The following is a 27,001-nucleotide window of genomic DNA, read 5'->3' as shown; positions in this document are numbered from 1 at the left end:
TTTCAGTAGTAATAGTTTTGTTTACATCTCTCATCTGTTTGATCACTTCATCCAGAACCAGGTTTAATTAATTGATACCAACTAATGTAACCCTTCTTCTTTGCGAACTCCCGTAATTACTGGAAATCTTTCAGACACTGAGCTCCTATACTTGATCCTATCTGTTGGAGCTTCCAGTGCCCCACTCTAATTCAAGTGGTACTGTGCCTAATCTTCGGACAAGAACATTTAACAACGTATTCCTGGTTACAAAATCGTAAGCCTTCGGAGAAACCACGGAGATGACTAATGCGTATTTACCTTTATGGTGATGGTTTCTAATACACTGCTGGCCACCGTAAATGCAACACCAAGAAAGACAAGAGGTAGCACAACAAAATTTATTTTGTAGATAACATGTTGACCAAGTATCAAATGATTACGTTTACAGACGTCTGTGACATGTGGTTCCTGCCAGAATCAGTAGCCAGAGTAGCCGCCATTGTTGGAGATCACCGCTGCCACACATCTCGGCATTGAGTCAAAGAGACGTTGAATGTGTTCCTGGCGTACAGCAGCCCAAGCAGCTTCCACACGTTGCCACAGATCATCTGGTGTGGTAGCTGGGAATGTAATCTGGGTCACTCGTTGAGCAACCATGGACCACATGTTTTCTATCGGCGAAAGATCAGGAGAGCGAGCCGGCCAGGGAAGCAATTCAATCTGGTTATTGACGAAGAACCTTTGGACAATGCGTGCCACGTGTGGTCGCGCATTATCCTGTTGAAATATGGCTGTGGCCGAGCCCTGAAGGTAAGGAAGGACAACTGGCTCCAGCACCTCGGATATGTTGCGCCGGCTATTTAAAGTACCGGCAATGCGTACTAGAGGCGTGCGAGAGTAATATCCAATACCGCCCCATACCATAATACCCGGTGCAAGACCAGTGTGGCGGTGCATAATGCAGCTGTCCGGCATCCTCTCTCCACGGTGTCTCCACACTCGAATCCGATCATCGTGGTGCTGCAGACAGAAGCGTGCCTCGTCAGTAAAGACAACGTCATTCCATTCTGCCGTCCACATCCGTCTGTCATCACACCATTGGCGACGGAGACGTCTGTGGTTCTGCGTCAATGGTAGACGAAGCAATGGACGTCTTGCGGACAGACCACTCTGCTGTAAACGGCGTCGAATGGTACGCGCAGACACTGGATGATGCGTTACAGACGCAATGTGCTGTGCTATGGTTCGGGATGTCACTGAGCGATTCGTCACTGCCATGCGCACAATTTGCCTATCAGCACGTGCAGTGGTGCACCGAGGTGAATGTGATCGACCACGTCGGTCCGTCGTACCCTCCTGCATCCAACGGTCACATATCCGCATTACAGTTGTTTGGTTTCGTCCAACACGACTAGCGATTTCTCTGTATGATAATCCACAATCTCGGTAAGCCACTATCCTTCCTCTGTCGAACTCAGATACTTGATCAAAAGATGTTCACTGTTGTCTATGAGGCATAACTGATCGTCTTGTGAAACAACCACAAGGTAAACACACGTGCCGAACGTACACTCGTCGAAATCGCCAAGCCTTTAATGGCGCTATGAGGTGGCGCCACAGGCGCGCGTGATATGCAACTGATTAGAATTTCAGCGCAGGCGCACATCTCATCGCTGCAAACTCATGGTGTAAATTTCACTTGATTCGGATGCTTCCTTCAGGGTGTTGCATTTACGGTGGCCAGCAGTGTACCTTAGTTGCCAGTTCTGTACGGTACCCTCTAAGTTAAGAGTGCGCTGCACGTACCTGGAGCACACTATTTCATTTGCATCCCCGCTGCCTCTACGGTGGTGATTCAGTGAATAAGTAGAGATTGGAAGTAACTATGGGGACCAAGATAATCAAACGTAAATACGCATTATTTCACATTTGAAAATTTTCTTGGACAATTACTTTCTTCCTTTGTCTAGGTGTGTGTGGACACACACACAAACACACACACACACACACACACACACACACACACACAGAGAGAGAGAGAGAGAGAGAGAGAGAGAGAGAGAGAGAGAGAGAGAGAGAGAGAGAGAATGTTTTTATAAGATACACATAAAATGTATTTTTGAATTGCTAGTGGATTGTCAGCTTGCACAGTTATGAGTAGGACGGGAAGCTCTCTGCGATACCAGCTTTAGTTTCTTCTGGAGTGTATTTAGGCACACGACACGCACACGGCTCGATATGCTCTGCTGGGACGAAGCGTGCATGCGCTATGGGAAAGTCCTCTGACACTCGCTTTGTGTCCGTATAAGATGCATATCGGTTTCTACCTGCACGCCACTTATTTGAGTGGCCAAAAAGGAGGCGCCCACGCAGACTTGCGATCTCACATTTAGTACCACGGTCGTCAGATCGGCCAGCGCAAAGATCGCCCGTTCAACCTCACCTCTTTCGCCTGCCCACTCTATGGCTCACCCTTCGTCGGGTTCTGCTAAATCTCGAGCCCAAAAGTCAGACGCCAAGTCTTCCAAAAAAGAGCATTCTCGTGAAGAGTTTTTACGTACTGCAACTTCACAACCATCGGTTCCTCCTTCATCTAAACATACCTCCAAGAAGGCTACGAAGAAACACAGTTCCTCTCCTTCTCCGCCAAGGCGTGTCCCATCTACAGCACCACCTGGCGGAAATCGCCCTCGGCCATCTTCTGTGTCGCCGAGGCGCACTGTTGGTGGCCGGTCAACTGGCCGATCGTTGGTGGCAGGAGCTGCTCCTGACCAACCTATGGATCAGGATCTTCTGCCTTCGACTATATGCCATTCCATCCTGTCGGTCGCAAGCTCTGAGCAGTCGTTGAGTTGACAGCACCCTTAGTGACGTTCCTCCATTTCTGTTCACCCTATGTCCATTATCCACTGGAATATCCGCGGCATTCGCGCCAATCGGGAGGAATTGTCGATCCTCTTACGATCCTACTCGCCGGTCATCTTCTGTCTTCAGGAAACAAAGCTGCGTCCCCATGACCGCTTTGTTCTCCCTCATTTTCAGTCCGTCCGATATGACCTCCCCTCTGTTGAAGGCACTCCAGCCCATGGAGGACTCATGATTCTGCTCCATGATACTCTCCACTATCACCCAATCCCCTTAAACACTTCCTTCCAAGCTGTCGCCGTCCGTCTTTCCCTTTCTGGATACACGTTCTCTCTTTGTACGGTATACATTCCATCGTCTACACCAATGGCACGAGCTGATCTCCTTCATCTTCTTGATCAGCTTCCACCCCCCTATTTGCTGGTTGGGGACTTCAATGCCCACCACCCGCTTTGGGGATCTCCACATCCTTGTCCACGTGGCTCACTATTGCTAGACGTCTTCCACCAAGCGGATCTAGTCTGCCTCAACACTGGGGTCCCCACATTTTTGTCTGCCTCCACGGCAAATTTATCCCATTTGGACCTTGCGGTCGGTACTGTTCCGCTAGCTCGGCGCTTCGAATGGTTCGCCCTTGATGATACACACTCGAGTGACCACTTTCCATGTGTTCTTCGACTGCAGCCTCAACTGCCATATATGCGCTCGCGACGCTGGAAGTTTGCCCAAGCCGATTGGACACTTTTTTCGTCTCTAGCGACATTCGATGACCGTCGCTTTCCCAGCGTCGACGATGAGGTCACACATTTTACCGACGTTATTCTCACAGCTGCGGAACGTTCAATACCACGCACCTCCGAATTGCCCCGGCGCCCTCCAGTCCCTTGGTGGAACGAGGCATGCCGTGACGCAATACGTGAGCGGCGACGTGCTCTTCGCATTTTCCGTCACCATCCAACTTTGTCCAACTGTATCCGATATAAGCAGCTCCGTGCGCGATGCCGTCGCGTCATCCGCGATAGCAAGAAGGCAAGCTGGAAATTCTTTACTAGCTCATTTAACAACTTCACTCCCTCCTCGGAAGTTTGGAGTCGGCTTCGACGGTTCTCAGGCGCGCCTAGTTTCTCCCCGGTCTCTGGGCTCACTGTCGCGCATGATACCTTAGTGGACCCCGTCGCAATTTCTAACTCATTGGGTCAGCACTTTGCTGAGATTTCGAGCTCTTCAAATTACCCGCCGGCGTTTCTCCCGAAGAAACGTGCAGCGGAAGTGCGACATCTTGCTTTCTCCTCTCAAAATCGCGAAAGCTACAATACTGTTTTCTCCATGCGCGAACTCCAACATGCACTCTCTTCTTCTCGCTCCTCCGCCCCAGGACCGGATGGTATCCATGTCCAAATGTTGCTGCATTTATCAACCCATAGCCTGCGTTACCTCCTTCGCCTTTATAATCGAATTTGGACCGACAGTACCTTTCCCAGGCGATGGCGGGAAGCTATTGTCGTTCCCGTTCCGAAACCTGGAAAGGACAAACATCTCCCCTCTAGCTATCGCCCCATTTCTCTCACGAGTAGTGTCTGTAAGGTTTTGGAGCGTATGGTAAATTACCGTTTAGCTTGGTGGCTGGAGTCCCGCAGTCTTTTAACACCAGCCCAATGCGGATTCCGAAAGCATCGTTCTGCTGTTGACCATCTTGTTGCTCTCTCCACTTATATCATGAACAATTTTCTCCGGAAACGCCAAACGGTAGCAATATTTTTTGATCTGGAGAGAGCGTACGATACCTGTTGGAGGACAGGCATCCTCCGTACACTGTTCTCTTGGGGCTTTAGAGGCCGGCTGCCCCTTTTTCTTCGCGAATTTATGGCAGAGCGCACATTTAGGGTGCGGGTGAACACTACTCTCTCCCGTACTTTCTCCCAAGAAAACGGGGTACCCCAGGGCTCCGTGCTGAGTGTTGTACTGTTTGCCATCGCCATTAATCCAATTATGGATTGTCTCCTTCCTGATGTCTCGGGCTCCCTCTTTGTGGACGATTTTGCGATCTACTACAGCTCTCAACGGACCAGCCTTCTTGAAAGACGTCTTCAAGGATGTCTCGATCGCCTCCACTCGTGGAGCATCGAAACCGGCTTCCGTTTCTCACCCAGTAAGACCGTTTGTGTTAATTTTTGGCGACGTAAGGAGTTTCTTCCGCCCTCCTTACATCTAGGCCCTGTCAACCTTCCGTTTTCCGACGTCGCTAAATTCTTGGGTCTTATGTTTGACAGAAAACTGTGCTGGTCCTCCCACGTTTCCTATCTTTCGGCTCGCTGTCTGCGTTCCCTTAACACCCTCCGTGTCCTGAATGGTACCTCTTGGGGAGCGGACCGAGTGGTCCTTCTCCGCCTCTATCGCGCCTTAGTGCGCTCGAAATTGGATTATGGAAGCATAGTCTACTCCTCTGCTCGGCCGTCTATTCTTCGGCGACTCGACTCTATCCACCACCGTGGATTACGTTTAGTGTCTGGAGCTTTTTACACCAGCCCTGTGGAAAGCCTTTATGCTGAGACTGCTGAACCTCCGCTGTCCAATCGGCGGGCAGTCCTTCTGAGTCGTTATGCTAGCCATCTGTCTTCCATGCCTGCTAATCCAGCCCATAACCTTTTTTTTGACGCCTCCTTTGATGTCTGGTATTCAGGCCGCTCCTCCTCCCTACTACCCCCGGGAGTCCGCTTCCGTCAACTGCTCCATTCTCTTTCCTTCCGCTTTCCTAAAACCTTCTTGACAACTTGGGGTACAGCACCGCCTTGGCACCGTCCCCGGATCGACTTGCTCAGAGACCTATGTCAATTTCCCAAGGATGGTACCCCTACACTTGTTTACCGTCGGGCATTTGCTGCTCTATGTGCACAAATGACGGAAGCCACATTTATTTACACGGATGGCTCGAAAACATCGTTAGGTGTAGGGAGTGCCTATATTGTTGGCGACACCCCAAATCACTTTCGGCTTCCCGACCAGTGTTCGGTCTATACTGCGGAGCTTTACGCTGTTCTCCAGGCTGTCCACTACATCCGCCGCCATCAGCGGATACAGTACGTAATCTGCTCCGATTCTCTCAGCTCTCTCCTGAGTCTCCAAGCTCTTTACCCTGTGCACCCTCTGGTCCACCGGATTCAGGACTGTCTGCGCTTGCTCCACCTGGGGGGCGTCTCAGTGGCGTTCCTCTGGCTCCCGGGACACGCTGGTATCTGTGGAAATGAGGCGGCCGATATAGCGGCCAAGGCTGCAGTCTCTCTTCCTCGGCCAGCTCTTCAGTCTCTTCCGTTTACCGATCTACGGAGCGGTTTATGTCGCCAAGTCACTCATTTATGGCATGCGCATTGGTCAACACTTCCCCACAATAAATTGCGGGAAGTGAAAGCCCTTCCTTGCGCTTGGACCTCTTCCTCCCGAACGCGTCGTCGGGAGGAGGTAATTTTAGCTCGACTCCGGATAGGGCACTGTCTTTTTAGTCATCGACATCTTTTAAGCGGTGATCCTCCCCCACTCTGTCCCCACTGCTCTCAGCTGTGGACGGTCAGACACCTTTTAATTGAATGCCCCTATTTTAATCCGTTACGCTCCCGTCTACAGCTATCGCCTGATCTATCGTCGATTTTAGCAGATGACACGCGCTCAGCTGACCGCGTTCTACAGTTTATTAGTGACAGTGAAATGACGTCAGTCATTTGAAGCTTTTTTTTGGGGGACAACCAACCCCTTTCTATAGTGGACTTTTAAGCATTCCTTCTGCCTTTAGTTTCTCAAATTTTCTGACTTTGTTTCCATTGCTGCTGATTTTAAATTTCGTTTTTTTCCTGTTTTCTACGTCACGGGCTGGGCGCTAATGACCATAGAAGTTTTGCGCCCTAAAACCACAAAAAAAAAAAAAAAAAAAAAAAAAACTTATTTGAGTCTAGTGTTTCCGTTTGTACTTACTTGAAGTGCATGTAAGATACTGCTAGTTTGAGTACTCATTAACACACTGAATAAAATTTATAGGAGTGTAGAAACAATTAGCTGACAGTTTTTGTGCAATCTGTACTGTAGGTATCATCGACCTAGTTTCAAGTGTCCATACCACTTGAAGTCGCTCTCGACAGTTACTTGTAGATGCTTTACGGTTCTTACTGTTTCTAGTGATTTATCGCCAATAGCGTACTCAAACATTAATGGACATCTTCACCTGTTTATGCTCAGTACGTTAACTTTGTCAACGGGCAAATGCTAATCCTGCCCTAGTCGTCGATACTCTGCAGGTCTTCCTGCATTTTGGTAATCTTTTCGCGTTGTAATCTTCCAACAGATAACAGCATCGTCCGCGGACAGCCTCACGGAGTTTTCGACATTGTGCAGTCGATCGTTTGTGTGTGTATTGTAAACAGCAACGGACCTATAACTCTCCGTTAGGGTACCCCCAAAGCTAGTCCGATATATGTCGATGTCGGCCCGTTAAGAATGACGGGCTGACTTCTATCAGCGAGGAGATCCTGAGTCCGCTCATAAAGCAGTATTTCGTAAGCTCATATTTTGTTGACTAATAAGTTGTGCGTAACTGTTGGAAACCTCGAGGAACAGGGCATCAACCTGGCCGCTGTTATATACGGACCTCAGAGATTTCGTGGAGGAATGGAACTTACAGAGCTCCAGAAGATCACTGTTTGCGGAATATATGTGGATTCTTGCAGAGATTGTGCAAAAAAGTTGTGATAGGCGAGCATAAAACATATTTCAGATTTCAACAGATTGTCAGCAATATAGACCTATGCTTACGTGTCAGTCCCACGTCTCTTCTTGAAACCGAAGATTACCTGTTGATTTTTGCAATCGCATACTTCAAATGGACCACAAAGTACGCTTTGATAAGTCATGTGGTCTTTCAGAATAAATTTATTCGAACGGAAGGCTTTCCAGTCCACCATCACCCACATGACATTACATTGTTTCCTAGTATATCGGGCCGGCCGGAGTGGCCGTGCGGTTCTAGGCGCTACGGTCTGGAGCCGAGAGACCGCTACGGTCGCAGGTTCGAATCCTGCCTCGGGTATGGATGTGTGTGATGTCCTTAGGTTAGTTAGGTTTAATTAGTTGTAAGTTCTAGGCGACTGATGACCTCAGAAGTTAAGTCGCATAGTGCTCAGAGCCATTTGAGCCTAGAATATCGAGCGAAGCAATTTTTGCCGTTCGGAGAGGCAAGTGCTATTCCTATCTGGCGTGTTTCATTTCTGGAACGATGTTTCGAAAGCGTCGAAAAAAAAAAAAAGCCAAATGACTTAAGATATCTGGTGGCAAAGTGCTATTTCGAAGGAAATGTCACTGGCGACAAAATTGAATTGTAGAGCGTTAATTTTTTTTATGCTTCATCAGTTCCTTAGTGGCAGCTACCGAATAGGGATTTTTTTTACTACAAACAGTTCTCGCACGCTATTCACTTCCTATGACGATCTGGAGAATTATTGTTGATGCAACTATGCTTGCTGTGTTAGGCATTGTCTTGTTGACCACAAAGCATACTATACTAAGTATTTGGCATGTCATATTGTCAGCGTTTCCCTCACATTCTTGCGTACTTATATTAATATTAGTATCCTTGAGTAGATCTCCACTTAATATAGTGGAGACCTAGTTTTGACAAACCAAGGCACGCAGTTCATAAAGTCATCCCTTACACCACGTGACATTTAGGAAGCTGAAAAGCGTATCACTCTTTTCAAGGGACATGTAAGCTTTATACGTATTTGCCCTCGTTTTGGAATTGTCTGCAGTATAAAAATCTATAATTTTGCGTCACTGTCTTAATGTTAGAAATCAAACCTTGAAGCATTAATGAAAGCGAGCTGGTGCTACAGACCTTCATTAACCGCTCCGTATTTGATTAGTACTTCCTAATCCTCAGACAGTTCTGAGGAAACGAAGAGTGCCCTTAAATAAATTAAATTTAGAGACTAAACGTACCCGTGTTAGAAATGTTTCTAAAACATGTAGAAGGAGAAAAAATTACCAGTAATTGAATTAATGCGAAACACCTGTTACAGATAAGTGTCAGGCTCTTACTGAAAAGAAACGTTAGTTTCCATTAAAATTAGCACTGTGGAAAAATTCCGTTGCAAGATGTACTAAAGATAGTCTGGAACAGGTGAATAGGCAAATCTCAGAATAATTCTGTAACCTATTGCGTACCAGAGGCTTATAAAAAAAATCACTGAAAATAGAGCGTGATTCTTCAGAATAAGTTTTACAGCTATTATGAGGCACTTATGAAGAAAGCATAACTTATTTACAAGTCACTGAAACGTGAGGGGTCCTTCTGATTATGCTCAGATAGCAATTTTGGCTCAGTAGGTTGTCATAATTTTGAATGATATTATCTTTTATCTCAAATTTCTTTCCAGGAATTCGAAATAGCTTGTTAGTGAACTTGCTTCAGAATATTCTTACAATTGATAATTATACAATCTATTAAACCAGTGTGTTCAGAATTAATGGGAGGAAAAAGAAAATACGAAGTAGTGTTAAATGTTGCCTCTTTCCTGCGTCGGACATTGTAAGATGGTGAATAGTAGCTGTGCAGTGTAAATTTTTTGGTTTAATTGCTGTAGTTTTCGTTCCTAACGCAAGAACAGAAAACAATTTGCTACTGAGCATCAACTAGACATATCTCAAAACGATCATTTAAACTGAAGAAGTTAGATACATACATGTAAATCAAGGAAAAGATGCACGAGATACTTAACAGTAAGTCAAAAAACGTAATGCTCATTTCGGTTTTGAAGTATGTGCAGAGATTGATTCTTGTCCTATTAAATGAAGAGATTATTACTAACTGTGATGGTTATTTCTAACGTAAAGTAAAGGAACTTTAAAGTGAAACACATGTTCTTACAAAGGAAAATCGCAAATGATTTTAAATTCCTGTTATGTAAAAAGTACTCAGTAAAAAAATAATTGGACAGGAAGATTATTCGAACTTATAGGTTGCCCAGGATAGAAATGTCAAATTCTGTAGAAATACTTTCTTAGTTTAAGTACAAACAAAATAACACAACACACAACGTGCACTCCTCAAGTTAAAGAGTGATCTTGAATTTAAGATGAAGTGTGATGGTGTCTGATGTAGAGTTTCAAAGATACATCATACATTTTGAGTTGGATGTAAAACAGTCTCTCTTGATTTTAATAATAAGAACGTGCTACACAGAGTTCAAAATTTACAATAAAACGCTGTAATATATTCTTTAACATAACACATTATATATGCTTTTGGAAGGTCTGTGATCTTAATTTGCGACGTATTTGCCCACAGTCGGTGATACAGTGTTTGCCGTTGCAGGTAAGACGTTAAACTGTGTTGTAAACAGAGATTAGTCAGCACAAAAATGAAGAGTCTTCCTATTAATAACCATTCTACTAATTTATATCCTAATACGAACATCGGAATGCGCAGACCGTTGTAAAACCTTTTTACGCACATAACTGATGTTACGACATAGTGCCAACGAATCTCCGGAATAGCCGGCCGGAGTGGCCGAGCGGTTCTAGACGCTACAGTCTGGAACCGCGCGACCGCTACGGTCGCAGGTTCGAATCCTGCCTCGGGCATGGATGTATGTGATATCCTTAGGTTAGTTAGGCTTAAGTAGTTCTAAGTTCTAGGGGACTGATGACCTCAGATGTTAAGGCCCATAGTGCTCAGAGCCATTTGCTCCGGAATAAAATTATTGCTCGACCACCCAAATATAAGCTTCGAAGGATTCCTTACCTGCTTGAGATAATTGATAGGATGATTCCCTCGAAAAGGCTGTGGCCAACTTTCTGTTCTTATGTACTTAACTTTTTCTCGAAGGATCACGTCGACGTGGTGGTAAACGAGAATTTTTCCTTCCGTCAAGATAAGTCTACACAGCTGTAGCTGTGCGCCAAACGAAAATTTCCTGTAGATTTGAAGCGTCGTGGAGATGATTCACATGGGTATTTACTATTTCTGTGACCTCATTCCCAAGAACTGCATTAACCCCAGTACATTAAAGGGGCGGAAATGTTGCATTGCTATTAAATCGTCGTAAGTTGTACTACTTCAGATTTATTCCAAGGAACATAATTTATATTCCAAGGAACATAATTTATATTCCAAGGAACATAATTTATACTCCAAGGAACATAATTTATATTCCAAGGAACATAATTTATACTCCAAGGAACATAATTTATACTCCAAGGAACATAATTTATACTCCAAGGAACATAATTTATATTCCAAGGAACATAATTTATATTCCAAGGAACATAATTTATATTCCAAGGAACATAATTTATATTCCAAGGAACATAATTTATATTCCAAGGAACATAATTTATATTCCAAGGAACATAATTTATATTCCAAGGAACATAATTTATATTCCAAGGAACATAATTTATCTGTTATACATTAATTACTATTATTATATCTCCAGTGGTACATTAAATACCAAATTAAGTACAAAATGCCCTGTTTTATACCCTACTGCAATCGTAAATTCTATGAGGGTTCACTAATCCAGGGTTAAAGGACTGCACATTTACAAGATGCTCGTATATGCAGTGCGTTATGGCCGTCAGTTTTATTACATAGTTGTTTTATCTTTTGCTACAGCCGGGCGAGTCGGGGTACATCCGACTGAGTGGCAGTTCGGATGAGTCGTCAACAGACGCAGATGCAGACTACTTAGATGATAGTCCACCTTCCCCGTGCAATGTTGTTTTCGTTGGAGGAAACGTGCTCATCAACGGACGCTCAAACATGCGCAAAGAAAACAAGTCGCGCAAGGTGAGTGCCGTGCGAATACTTGCTCTTCCAATCAGTAAAGTGATTGTCTTTAATGATAACTTCAGAATGCTGCATGTAGATATATTGCTTATAATAGTATATAAAATAGAGGATAATGTAGTTATATTGCAAGGAATTGAAAACATGAACTTTGCACTAATTTGTCTTTGACATCTCACTTCTCAGTCTTTTCGATATTTCCTACATATCGTGAACGACGCCAACAATTTGTGGTGTGTTACGAGGCTCGAATGAGGTAGCTGGGTGACTAAAACACTGGACTTAAATCTGGAGGAGCGAGGTTCGTCTCCTCTTGTGGCGATTGAGGTTCCTAGTGGGCGTGCTTTCCCCTACATCACGCCTGGCTAATGCTGGTTTGTTGCTTAACAGGGTCACTTTTCATTTCCTTCCTCATCTCGACGTCGATGGAATATTCCTTCATTTTCCTTCAATGAGTCTGGAGAACCACTCTGCTTTTCATTTCTTTCTCATAGGCTTTCTCGCCATTTTTGTGTGCCTATGCGCTTACCGCGACGTTCGCAATGGATGAAGGGAATACTATTGACATGGTTTGGCGGGGCTTCATTGGTGGTTTAACATTTTCCGCTTTAAGATGACGTCCAGCTGGTGCATAATTTGGGAACCAGTTAGTTTGTGCTTTCTAATTCGGTAATTCCGACAGAGTATGGCCCAGTTTCCTTGGTATTTTGGTCAGAAGTTCAGAAATTTGTTTTGAAACTGTTAGCCCTTAAATACCGCTTTGATCGTATTTTTAGAACCTATGTTTTTTGTTCGCCTTTTTCTTAATTTAGCGTTCTTACGTTGTATTTATTTATTTCGTATTGGGGCTTCAAATAAGATGGTTCAGCGTGCGTAACAACGCTGTTAACATTGCGGCAGCTGTCAGTTCATCCCACAGGACTGCCACGCAGCACAGAGTTTCGTAGAAGTGTAATTCAGAGCTCACTTTTGTGACCTAAGCTCCAGATAGTGACTGATTCAAAAGGCGTTCTTGTAACTACCTTCCAAACTTATCAGATAGTGTACCTCAAAGAAGTTTTCGTAAAGCTTCTGAATCATAATGCTCACCGGTTAGTTGTGTACCTGACGATAAATGCGCAGTAAGCGCCCTAGCGCGTTAAATCGAATGTGTTCACCTAAGCGACCATCCTCGAGCGCAACAACGGAATGCTGTGTTTCAGTGGTCGGGAGATCTTAGCCTTTTATTAGGATCGTTAGGAAGTGTCAGATATCAATAAATATTCTCCACCCTCAAGGTGAGCAGCGTAAAGGCGAGGTGAGCAAGCGTTCAGGAGAAGTTGTCAACAGTTACAACCTCTGGAGAGCATACGTCCTTCCAGTTGTATTCAGACCACTCAGTGTTACAAAATCGTGGACGGGCAATTTTGTCTTCTTGACAGTGCAACAAATTATGCTACATCACAAACTGCATAAACAACTACTTTCGTAGGAAGAGCAATCAGTATTTGAGATGTAGAGAAAGGGCTGGTGCCAGTCTATAACGCTGATTGACGCGTGCAAAAGCGACAGAGGTAAAAGTCAGAATACTGACACACACACACACACACACACACACACACACACACACACACACACAATAGGGTATCAGTTAATTGATATCTCGCCTGAATATTTGATCCATTAATCGAAAATATTAAGTAGACAAAAATTTCTTGGAGCACTGTCATCGGCGCAGAAAGACAGACTACATCAAAATATTGCGCAGAAACATGAAGTCAATCCAGCTGGTCACTCGGAAATATATTTCAGGATGACATTGAGCAATGATGTAACTCTTATGGGCCTGTAACGTAGCCTTTTTAGAGCAAATTCTAAGCAGAGATGTTGGGAAAGAAACTTGGATGACAAATAGAAACGGTATGCCGTACCGGGCCTGTAGACGGGGCGTTTGCCTTTCACGGCTAACGCTCTCGTGAGTCATCTGAGTATGCGTCACGTACCGAATCAGATTCAGTGTCTGTACATCTTTCTTTCTCTTCCAGAGTTTACAGAAGTTACTTTGCATATATTACAGGTAAAATGAAAGTAACAGGAATAGTTTAACCATATACAGACTATTTAGAGGCCCAGACGGAGTGTGTCCGCACTGTAGATACAGTGTGTCTGTTAATACTGGAGTTACCCAAATAAGGAATAAGTGACTACAGTGTACCTAACAAGGAGAGGACGCACCTTGCGACTGATTTAGACGAACTTCTGTATACTAATAGGCCACTACAAAGTAAGTTTTAAAAAGTTTTGGACCAGGAGGAATCGTTGGCACACTCGAAATTAAGTTAATTATGTCTATAAATGTTAGACCTAGTGATTTTGAATTGTTGCAGATATACGTGAAGAAATCCCGCGCTCTCTAGGGGCGTTTGGTGAGTGGTACGAGTTAATCATTGACATGACCTCTAATATGCGTGATTTCGAAATGATTTTATTGCAATATTTTTTACTCTTTATTAATAAGCTGATTGTTGGAAGGACAGACTCAGCATATAGGAAATGCAAAACAACCATTGGTGAAATTAAAAGCAAGGCCGATAACATTAAGACTGCAATGGGAATTTCACTAAGTCCAGAGGGGGGGGGGGGAGGAGAGAGAGAGAGAGAGAGAGAGAGAGAGAGAGAGTGCGAGTGCGCATTGAAGGCATCTGTGAGAGGGACGACTTGTCTGATGACATGATAGAAATCGTAACAGGAGTCGACAAAGAAGAGAGATGGGATCCAGTATTAGAATTTAAGAGCTTTGGCCAACTTAAGACCAGTTAAGGCAGAACGGATAGATAGCATTGCATCAGAACTCCTAAAATAATTGGGGAAAGTGTCAACGAAACAACTATTCAGATTGATGTGTAGAATGTGAGAGACTGACGATGTTCCATCAGACTTCCAGAAAAACATCATCCACACAATTCTGAAGATAGCTAGAACTGACAATCAGCTTAACAGCTCTTGCAGCCAAGTTGCTGATAAGAATAATAATACACAGAAGAATGGGAAAGAAAATAGATAATATAATAAGTTTTTCTTTAGGACAGGCTCTGGAGAGGCAACTCTGGTGTTGCATTTGACAGTGGAAGCAAGACAGAAGAAAAATCAAGACACATTCATAGGATTTGTCGACCTGGAAAAAGCGTTCGACAATGTAAAATGGTGCAAGTTGTTCGAAATTCTGTGAAAAATAGGCCTAGCTAATCTCTTCTATATAAAGACAAGTCTTCGTTTAAAGTTGTTACCAAAAATATTGAAAAGAACTCGACCAGTTTACTCTTTACGGCAGAGTGTGTGTTACTGTGAACAGTTCAGTGATAGGGTTGTTTGTATCAGAATCGACAGACAATGATAGGTCAAGTATAGATGCCGACATCGCAAGCTGAAGATGAAGGGATAGAGTAAGTATATGAGGATATTGAATGGGTAATACAGTACGTGAAGGGAGATGAAAATCTAATGGTCGTGGGGGACTGGAACGCAGTTATAGGGGAATAGTAGATGAAAAGGTTACAAGGGCTTGGAACAAGGAATGAAATAGAAGAAAGACTAATTGCGTTCCGTAATAAATTTCAGCTAGTAATAGCGAATATTCTGTTCAAAAATCACGAGGAACTGGTATACTTTGAAAAGGCCGGGTGATATGGGAAGATTTCAGTTAGATTACATCATGGTCAGACAGAGATTTCAAAATCAGGTACTGGATTGTAAGGCTTATCAAGGACGAGATATAGACTCAAATCACAATGCAGTAGTGAAGAAGAGTAGACTGAAGTTTGAGTTTAGTCAGGAAATCAGTGCGCAAAGGAGGATGGTACGGAAGTACTAAGGAATGACGAGATGAGCTTGAGTTCTCTAAGGCTTTACATATAGCAATAGGGAATAGCTCAGTAGGCAGTACAGTTCAAGAAGAATGGACATCTCTAAAAAGGGCAATCACAGAAGTTGGAAAGAAAAACATACGTACAAAGAAGGTACCACCGAAGAAACCATCGCTAACATAAGAAATAATTCAGTTGATCAATGAAAGGATGACGTACAAAGACGTTCCGGGGAATTCAGGAATACAGAAATAAAAGTCGCTGCGAAATGAAATAAATACGAAATGCAGGGAAGCTAAGACAAAATGGCTGTATGAAGAATGTGAAGAAATCGAAAAAGAAATGATTGTCACGAGGACTGACTTAGCCTACTGGAAGATCAAACTAACCTTCGGTGAAATTGAGAGCAAGAGTGGTAACATTAAGAGTGCAACGGGAATTCCACTGTAAATGCAGTGGATAGATAAGTGGAAAGAGTACATCGAAGGCCTCTGAGGGGAATATTTTCCTCGTGTGATAGAATAAGCAGGTGTCGATTTAGAAGAGGTAGGGGATCCAGTGTTAGAATCGGAATTAGAGAGCTTGGGGGTCTTAAGATAAAATAAGGCAGAATAGATAGATAACATTCCATCAGAATTTCTAAAGTTATTGAGGAAGTAGCTACAAAACAATTATTTACATTGGTGTATAGAATGTACGAGTCTGGTGACATACCATCTGACTTTCGGCAAAATTTCATCCATACACTTCCAAAGACTGCAAGAGCTGACAAGTGAGAGAATTGTTGCATAATCAGCTTAACATCTCATGAATCCAAGTTGCTGACAAGAATAATACACAGAAGAATGGAAGAAAAAATAGAGTATGTATTAAATGACGATCAGTTTGGCTTTAGGAAAGCTAAAGGCACCAGAGAGAAAATTCTGACATTGCCGTTGATAATGGAAGCAAGACTAAAGAAAAATCATGACACTTTCATAGGATTTGTCAACCTGGAAAAAGCGTTCGACAATGTAAAATTGTGCAAGATGTTAGAAATTCCGAGTAAAATAGGGGTAAGCTATAGGGGAAGATGGGTAATACACAATATGTAAAAGAGCCAAGTGGGAATAGTAAGAGTGGATGACCAAGAACGAAATGCTTGGATTAAAAATGGTGTGAGAGAGAGGGATGCAGTCTTTTGCTTCTACTGTTCAATCTGGACATCGGAGAAGCAATGCTGGAAATAAAAGAAAGGTTCAGGAGTGGAATGAAAATTCGAGGTGAAAGGATATCAGTAACATGCGTTGCAGATGACATTATTATCCAGAGTGAAAGTGAAGAAGAATTACATGATATGCTGAATGGAATGAACAGTCTAATGAGTACAGAATATGGATTGAGAGTGAATTGAAGAAAGACAAAAGTAATGAGAAGTAGCAGAAATGAGAACAATGAGAAACTTTACATCAGGATTGATGGTCAAGAAATAGAAGTTCAGGAATTCAGCTACCTAGCCACCAAAATAACCAGTGACAGACAGAGCAAGGACGACGTCAAAATCAGACTAGAACTAGCAAAAAGGGCATTCCTGGCCAAGAGAAGTCTAATAGTATCAAATATAGACCTTTGTTTGAGGAAGAAATTTCTGAGAATATACGTTTGGAGCACAGCATTGTATGAGATGTGGTGCTACAGTCGTATGTTGAAAATTAGGTGGACTGATAAGGTAAGGAATGAGGAGGTTCTGCACAGAATTGGAGAGGAAAGGAATAGGAAAAATGATAGGATAATAGGACATCCTGTTGGGACATGAGGGAATGGCTTCCATGGTTTTTGAGGCCAAAAACTGTAGAGGAAGACAGAAATTGGAATACATTCAGCAAGTAATTGAGGATGTAGGTTGCAAGTGCTATTCTGAGATGAAGAGGTTGGCACAGGAGGGAATTAGTGGCAGGCCACTTCAACCACATCAAACCAGTCAGGATACTGATGACTCAAAAGGATCTTGGAGGCTGTCTTTCCAATGCTGTTTATTCAAGCAAGCGGTGGTTTCCTTTTTCTGCACTGCCCCATCTTCACCACTGTGCCGAAGATTGAGACTGTGTGCGACTCTGTATAGCTTTATTGTTATGCTCAAACCATATTTTCCTTACTTCCTGACGAAGATGGATTTCAGTTTGATGTTAAACATCATCAAATGTTGCCCTTTGTCCAACTAGAGCCAAGACAGGCTTGTTCAGATGTTTTGGAGTTCAGAAGCAATTCGTCGGTGTTTGTAAAATATCCGTAAAGTGTAGGAAATGTGTGTTGTACCTTTCCGTGTCATAAATATGACACAACTACTGATACAAGTATGCTTTAAAATGACCTTCCTTGTGCAACACAGCATTTAGTCCAGCTAAAAAGGGAGATACTGATGTAGACTGTTGCATTTCCTTGCTAATGTCGGATGAAAATTTACTGCAAATCTGGACCATAACTATTACTGCCATACCTTCTAGCTATTGCACTACCCCCCCCCCCCCCCCTTTCTCCACCTGGCCCTCTTAAAATTGCTTCTTCCATTTGGAGAAATTAAAACTGCTTTCACTTCCAGACTCTCAACCAGCCACTTCATCTGGTTTTGGAAAATCTTGAACACTGGCCATTCACAGCCACTCAAGATTATACAAAACCTTCCTGTGCTAGTAATATCTCCTATGTGAAATTTTTTGCTACCCGAAAGACTTGATTACGTAGAGGAGGAATCCTAGACTGGATGGTATGCAGCCAGCCTTTCAACTCTGTCTTCTGGGTCTCACTGACGAACACAGTATTGCTCATGGAACACATGTTGATATTCTGACAGCAGAAAAGTTGTAAGGTGTTATTCAGAGGTTTTCAGAGATGTTAGCTGCAGTTAGGCATTGAACTGAATTGATGGTGAGAAGTGAAAATTTGTGCTGGACCGGGACTCAAACCAGGATCTCATGCGTAACGCAAGTAGTAGCCTTAATCGCCGTAGTCCTCCAAGCATGCTCCCAATCCAACTCAAATTCCCAGCCTCTTACACACTGCTAATGTAGTGTGCCCTTGAATCCCTCACTTGCCATTTCAGATTTTCACAACAGATCGGGCTTTATGTGCATTTGTATTTCATGAAAAGGGACAGAATGCTTAGCAGCCTGTTGATCCACCCTTTTTGAACATAATGCAGTTTAGTGTTTCATGTGTCCTCAGCAAGTGTAGTAGCAGTAGTAGTAGTAACAAAATAATGAGCAACGAGTTGCACAAAACAAATTTAATTCCTTTACAGGTTTCGGGCACTTAGTGCCCTCCTTGAGAAGATTATACACTGATCAGGTAGAACATCATGACCAACGATCTACTATCGATATAAACATGTACAGACGATGGCAGCGTCACCTGGCAAGGGATAACTGCTCGTCTGGCACACTTATTGTGCATGTAGTACTGGTGAGGGTACTGCCCATGTGCAGAAGGCAAGAAGGCGTGCAATCTATCTGAGTTTGACTGAGAGTGGATTATGATGGCCCACAGGCTCGGTATGAGTATTTTGGAAACAGTGTGACTTGTTGGGTGTTGGAGGAGTGCTGCGGCGAGTTTCTCAAACACCTAGGTTAAACCACATCCAAACATTGTGGGGTAGGGCAGCCACTTCTTGTTACAGATGTTGGATGTTGTAGGCTGGGCAAGCTGGTAAAACAGGGGCTGTGGCAGAACTGACATCAGACTATAATGCTTAGCGGGGTACAAGTGTGTCTGAAAACACATTGCATTGAACACTCCTGTTGATGGGCCTGTGCAACCCACAACCCATGAATGTGCCAACGTTAACACCACGACATCGGCAACTATGACTAAAATGGCCACATGACCGTTGGCATTAGACATCAGTGCAGTGGCAGAGCGGAGCATGGTCTGATGAATCCAGATACTTTCTTCATCGTGCCAATGGTTGGGCACGAATCCATTGTGTTCGAGGGAACAGCCCTTTGACATCTGTAGTGTAGGCCAGAGACAAGCTGGCATTATGCTCTGGGGAACTTTCACGTGGGCATCCATGGGTACAGTGGAGCTTGTGCTAGGCACCTTGAGAACCAAGGAGTAATGTAAATTGGGTGCAGACCACATACACCATTTCTGATGATTGTGATTCCCAATGGCAGTGGAGTTTTTCAACAAAACAGTGCACCAGTTTACGAGACCAGGAGTGTGGTGGAGTGGTTCAAGAAACACAGTGGTGAGTTCCAATTGATGAACGGGCCCCCCAACTTGCCAGATCTGAACCTGATCGAACACATCAGGGATGTGAGTGAATGTGGCGTGAGAGCTCATCGCTCCCTGCCCCTCCTCCCTGAATTTATGGGAAATAGGTGACTTGTGTATGCAGATGTGATGCCAACTCCATTCAGTGACCTATCAAGGCCACATTGCTTCCATTCCAAGTGGGTCACCACTGTTACCTGTAACAAAGGTGGACATCTCGGCTGTTAGGTAGGTGGTCATAATGTTCTGGCTGATCAGTGTATCTGTTTCATTATTGGCAAGTGCCTTATTGAGGACTTTCACAAGTAATATGATAGGTATAACCTTCTAAATAAGGGCACTAGGTGCTCAAAACTGGTAAAGAAATTAAATATCATTAATGCAACTGGTTGCTTATTATTTCGTTATACTCAATACAGTGTCTTGATCCTGTGTTACGTAGGTAAGTCAAGTGCTTTATAGTTTGAAAGTGACAAATGTGTAATTTTTGAACCAGCAGACCATTCTTCACCTTTCTTGAGTGAAATATATTCAGATGAAAAAGTTTTCTGTCAAATCCAAGGTACACACATGGGACAAGAATGTAGAACTTGGTCCGCAGATGTGATTTGCACCGCATCCAGCCGTCCTTAGGTTTACGTGTGAAAGTAAAATCAGCAGAGCACTACTGCACTGGTTTGCTCTAGATTCACTTATAACCACTGTATATGCACTAGGTGTTTTCCTTACAACATAATTGAAGTTGCTTGACAAAGAACACTTTATATTGAAGCACCCCCTCACATTCTTCCATTTGTGAGTAGGATAGGAAAGGAATGACTATCAGTGATCAAGGTACCCTGTACTATGCGGTCTATGTTGGCATGTGCATTATGAATGTAAATGTGATTTTGAAATAGACTTGCAGGGACACACCCAAGACCACAGGTCAGAGCACTTCAAGAAGGCGACAGTTTGTTACCGAAATACTGTGAGGAAAGTGGAAACTTTCTACAGTAACCTGAAAACATGCAATCATTCAACCACACTGAGAAAACATAATAAATCACATTGTTCACATCTTCATCATGAATTTGCAAATGAAGTAGAAAGAAATTACTGTGAAACCACTTGTATGGAAGTGCAGAACAACTAGTTACTTTGGGAAGTAACTTGGAGTAATAAAATAATTTCACATGGTTAGCACTACATCATTTGTCATCTACACTGTGTTTATGTATGTAGTTGGCAATATAACTTTCAAATCTATAGAAGTCTCAGTAATGATACTTCATCTCAACTCCACAACATTCAGATATTTCAGTCTTGCTTTTGAATGAGTCAGTATACGTGCAAACTACTTAAAAGATTGTTTGAGAAGTTTGGTACAGCTTTTCACAGTAGTGCATTCCATGCAGTTCACCTGTATTTTACTGTTGCACCCTGCATCCAGTAGCTCACCATTAATATAGTGGGTGGAAGGAACATCTGTCTACATGTGTTAAACTGCCATTACTGTGAACTGTATACAGCCTCAGACTATTTGAGTATTGCATCAAAGATAGTTGTCCTGCTGAAAATATAGTGAATGCATACAGGAATTTTTTCCTCCCATGAAATTGCAGTGATATTGTACAGCTTTAGAGCACTCAAGAAAAATAAATAAATAAAAGAAAATAAAGGCTGTAATCACTGTGCAGGGCAACAGCATATGAAGGCTGTCCTTAACTGTATGATGTAGGTGTTGTAACATTGCAAACAGGAACAGAACACTAGCTCACATTGATCTGTCTAGCAAAGGGCTAGATAAAATGGACGCATTATGCTAACAAAATCTTCCCATTTCTGCCATGGGCTCAAAAGTGCTACAGCTGTGAAGCTGTATGACTTGGTTAATAACTGTGTGACTTGCCATTACACTAGATGGGATGGAGAAATGGCATAGTTCACACCCCTGTTCGCTTCTTGATTTGGAAGACTAACATCAATAGGGTGCGCAACTTGATTTTTCAATTTTGTGCCGAAATCAAGGAATTTTACATTGGAAAAGAATTTCTGGCAGTTTGTACCTAACCTAATGCAGCCAATATCCATATAGCCACTTTTTTGTGGCTTCAGTGTGTAGCTTAGCAGAAATAGTGTGAACATCCTGTTCTCACAGGTGTTGCAAATAGTTTGAGATATGACAGAGTAGCCTTATGGATCATGCTTACCTTGCTGCATACTACAAGAACAGTGATAAATGTCAGTTTGTGATGGAAGAAAACATGCAAATCTATGGTGGTACTGTGTGTGTGTGTGTGTGTGTGTGTGTGTGTGTGTGTGTGTGTAACTGGCATGTTATAGGGCCCGTGGCACAGCGCAAGTTCTGCTAGCGGTTGAGACAGGTGCATACCTGCCCCATTTCTATCCTACTATGCATACACACAATAGTGGCAATTGTTTTGCAACTCTTCAGATTGCAGCAGTGAGATAAAGTTTTAAACTTAGGACCAACAAGTGCTCTAATTCTCGTTGGGTTACCCAGCATTTTAAATTTAGAGTAAGTTTCTTTTAATTTATCACCACTTTAAAATTAAGACAAGTGAATTTAGAATTCTATTGCCATTTTAAGCTTGGGAGAAGAGTTTTCATTCCAAACTTCATGTGTCAACTTGTGATTCCTGAGTGGTGGTGGTGAGGGGGAACTGTTTAAAGTTTGTTGTCAGAGGCGTAAAGTTGCAATCCAGACTGGCAATACTTAAGGATTAGGGCAAGTGAACTGTAATGCCTTGGGAAAACAGATGATTTTTTAATTTTCGCCATTTTACACTTAGCACAAGTGACCTGGCAACAATGTAGGCTGCACCTGTCTTCCCAGATCCTCAATGTTGGATTCTGAAATCTGTGAACCATGCAGGCTCAGGTCAACCAACTTATCTTTCTGAATTCCACACAAAAAGGACAGTGCCTCATCTTGGTTTTTTTTCAATTTCCCTCCAATTTACACTTACGACAACTGTACTGCTTCCACAGTGACATCATTCGAGTGGGGAAAAAATACAGGAGCACAAATGGGCTATTTTGAATTTCCCCATCCCTGCGATTTTTTGCATTGTGCAATTAACCTGTGTCAGAGTGGTGCGGTGGAAACAGCGCAACAGTCCGTGATGCTATAGGAGGAATCTGGCAACAGTGCAGGCTGCACACATATTGGCTTAGCTGTGCTACTATTTGAATTTACCACCATTCTATACTTACGACAATTGGGGATAGGCCTGTTCTGATGCCTGAGGGTGTTGGTCATTGAAACTGTAGGATCTTGAAGACTTTACAATTGCCTCATGGGTATAGTTGCCCCTCTTACGTTATAGTACAGGTTGCCTATCTACATTACCACTGCCTTCCAATGCACTCACCCTACTGCAGACACTCGTATCCCATCCTTGTTGGCTAGGATCTTTCATGACTGTTGGTATTATACCTTATTACACGGATGTGACTGTCATACCATTCCTTGTAGACACATGCAGTCTGCATTGATACATCAACAAATCAGGCAACTTCATTCAAGATGGGGTCATGGGTAAGTACAAACATGACAGCTTCTTTTTGCCACACTTTCACGCCCCTACAGTGATCCACCATACTGAATTTGCTCCATGCGACCAACTTCACATACATATTACTACACTGTCATGATTTACATTAGTGGTGGAGGGCCTCTTCACCACTTGGTACCAGTTCCACTGCATGTACAGTGCTCCAAAGTGATCAGTGTGTTAAATGAATGAGTATTATATTGTCCAGTGAACTTCTAACTTGTGTGGAGATGTTAAAACATGGATAACCCTATTATGCACGGTGCAGCAGAATGAAAGATTCATTGTGGGCACTTTCTGATTGTTTACGGAAGATGTATTACTGAATACCAGGCCATTTGGGATCCAAACAAAGTAACATTTTGTTCAGTAGCACGCTAGGTAGGTAATTTTTCACACTTCAGGGGTAATATTCCACTGTGAAATTTAATCCTAGCTTTGGAATCTGTCATAGTATAAGTTAAGGTGTATCTATATTATTGTTTTAAATGAGCCTAGTGCTAATTTAGATCATCTGCAAACTTTTTATGTTAAAAACTGTGCGACGTCTTTCATTGTTTTGCCTTTTGTTGGATTTGTATTTCACTTAAATGCTCAGCAGCAGTTCGGCATGATGGATTGAAGACGTTTCCCTTGTGTTATGTTAAATTATCATTAAGACATCAGCACATGCATCCTTTGGAAAAATGTCCAGGATATCCAGAACACTACGTCAGCACATAGAAAGGCATAGAAATGAAAGCTGTAAAATGAATGTGCTTATTCTACTGTACATTGAATGAAGTGTCTTGGAATTCAGACTTGAAAACGCGATGAAATGTCTAGCAGATGTGGGAGAATATTGGATTGCTTCTAATTTAATACCAAAGGAGGAGTTGAACAGTAAACACAGTGGAAATCCAGATGGGTCACGATTTGTTCGTGAGCTGTGTTGCAAAGATTAATGACCAAATTATTATAAAGAGAAATTACAGTAACCCAAAATACATATTAATCGTCTCGACACTTTAAGAAATTGTCAAAGAAAATTGAAAGTCATTATAACAACTACTACTGCTACTTGGAGGTTTAAGTAACAGACGGTTTTCAAAACAGAACCAAAAATATTGCGTGGAAGAAAAGCCATCTCGGAAACACAGAATCACACGCATGCTTGACTTAACGCTGTTGCGTCCGAGTAGGGTGCTGTGTTCGAGAGTCATTGTTATATGGTGTGGGAACCTTAGCAAAATCGTCAGTTATACAGCAAGTGCTGAATTTTTGCCCCTCTTCGGTGCTTCGAGTTACATAAAAACTTTGAAGAAAACACTGAAGTTTGTTCATTATTCGTTTGCCGTACGTAATGCAATTGCCATTATGTGAAATTTAGAAGGAAATGCTTTAGTTCAATCGAAATATGACTGCGAGTGCCGCAGAAGCCGTTGTTCTGTATTAGGGAGCGACGCAGTGCACGCTGTTGGACTTCGTCTGGCAAATGGACATTGTCACATAATATTCGAATCGATTCTTTCCCTATTGATCGCTGAACTGTACCTGAGGCTCTAAGGAAAGTTCTGCTTACAAGGGAACCTCTCCATCGCACCCCCCTCAGATTTAGTTATAAGTTGGCACAGTGGATAGGCCTTGAAAAACTGAACACACATCAATCGAGAAAACAGGAAGAAGTTATGTGGAACCGTGAAAAAAATTAGTAAAATATACAAACTGAGTAGTCCATACGCAAGATAGGCCACATCAAGGAGACCGCGAGCTCAGCAGCGCCGTGGTCCCGTGGTTAGCGTGAGTAGCTGCTGAACGAGAGGTCCTTGGTTCAAGTCTTCCCTCGACTGCAAATTTTACTTGCTTTATTTTCGCAAAGTTATGATCTGTCCGTTCGTTCATTGACGTCTCTGTTCACTGTAATAAGTTTAGTGTCTGTGTTTTGCGACCGCACCGCAAAACCGTGCGATTAGTAGACGAAAGGACGTGCCTCCCCAATGGGAACCGAAAACATTTGATCGCACGGTCATAGGTCAACCGATTCCTCCACGGGAAAACACGTCTGATATATTCTATACGACACTGGTGACGGCATGTGCGTCACATGACAGGAATATGTTGTCGATCCACCTAACTTGCACACTTAGCGAATGGGTAAAAAGATTCTTCTACCTTGCCCGATTTAGGTTTTCTTGTAGATGTGATAATCACTCCCAAAATAGTGATGAAAACGTAAGAGTTTGACACATAAACTGAAAATAAAAAATTAAAATTTTCACCCGAAGCTTGAACCTAGGACCTCTCGTTCCGTAGCTGCTCTCGCTAACCACGGGACCACGGAGCAGCTTGCCTTCCAGTGTCCCTGATGTTGCCTATCTTTGCATGGACTACTCAGTTTGTATATTTTGCTTATTTTTTTCATAGTTCCACACAACTTCTTCTTGTTTTCTCGATTGATCTGTGTTCAGTTTTTCAAGGTCTATCCACTGTACCAACTTATAACTAAATCTGAGGGGGGTGCGATGGGGAGGTTCCCTTGTTAGTAACAGCCATAGTTGAGTCACAGAGAGATGATAACGCGAGATCGAATTTCCTTGTAGTGTTTCGCAGAGGGAGAATACTGAAATAATTAAACTTATAAAATAAAATTACATAAGCAGGATTGGAAACACAATTTGCGTGTCCCCTCTCATTTGTCAAAACAACCGGAAATTTTATTCGAACTGTTAATCTTTTTTGATGTCTGGGAGTCGATGGCCTACTTGCCAAGTGTCAAGACCTAGTGTTGGGACGCAGTGAGTGTTCAGATTTGTCACTGGTCGAGGAAATGAGCTGTAATAGGAGCGTGCCTTGTAACTCACTGCAGTAGTCAGAGGAACCGTCGGGTTGTCGACAGCTTCAGTTTTAGATTTGTTGTGGGAAAGATATGACACGTCTAAATACAGTCCCATATCAGCCGCAAAATTAACATTCTACACAACGTGGTAAGATATCTGCAGTATCTTCAGTTTGTTTTCATGATTTCGTGACATGTTGCCTCCGTCAGCAGATCCCGGCACAGGTTCTGTCTTCGTACCCGGCGTTGCAATAGCTGCACGGCAGCTGACATAGTATAACGGCAAGCCTAACACTGAAAATCTGCCGTTACTCAAATGAATTTTCACGGTTTATGCCCTGATGAGCGCTGGTTGTCGGAACCTTGTTTCGCCAGCGCAGGCGCTTCACGCTAGTGGGTGACGCAGGAAGCGCGTATCTAATCAGCTGCAGGCAGGATGCTTGCTTCGTATTATCCGGCACAGCTTCCTTTGTTACGAAGTTGTCAACCGGCTTCCGTAACCAATAAACTTGTTTTTCTCCCTAAGTTGCTATATGATGCCAGAACAATATGCAGCAAATTTTCCTTGAAAGATGCTTGCTTATATTTTCCCACCGTGGCGAAGATTGCGAAACTACATCTACATAGTGATTCGCAGCATGTATAAAGTCTGTGGCAGAGGGTACCTTTTAATGCACCATATACACTGGTGCCCAAAATTAAAGCAATAAACCGCTAGTTCCCCATCCTGTATCTAATTCACGATATAACCATACAAACTGTCAATAGATGTCCGTATGATCGTGTTCTGCACGGAAGATGGCATTTTGTTCAATGGACAACCACGCCAACGACGACGTCAGGGCACCTATCAAAC

The 27,001-nt window shown here is 43.0% G+C and overlaps 1 protein-coding gene across 1 annotated transcript in view; it reads left to right on the top strand.

The window, feature by feature from the left end:
* Positions 1 to 27,001, top strand: part of LOC126470236 (uncharacterized) — a 173,432-nt gene that overhangs the window by 114,192 nt on the left and 32,239 nt on the right. Inside the window, exon 2 of the mRNA XM_050097935.1 lies at positions 11,504 to 11,677. Within this exon, the coding sequence (XP_049953892.1) occupies positions 11,504 to 11,677 (174 nt within the window). The remainder of the gene's footprint in view (positions 1 to 11,503; positions 11,678 to 27,001) is intronic.

The sequence above is a fragment of the Schistocerca serialis genome, chromosome 3 (genome assembly GCF_023864345.2).
Source record: "Schistocerca serialis cubense isolate TAMUIC-IGC-003099 chromosome 3, iqSchSeri2.2, whole genome shotgun sequence".
NCBI lineage: Eukaryota > Metazoa > Arthropoda > Insecta > Orthoptera > Acrididae > Schistocerca > Schistocerca serialis.
Note: the sequence above shows the minus strand (reverse complement) of the source record. Positions and strands in the feature narration are given on the sequence as shown.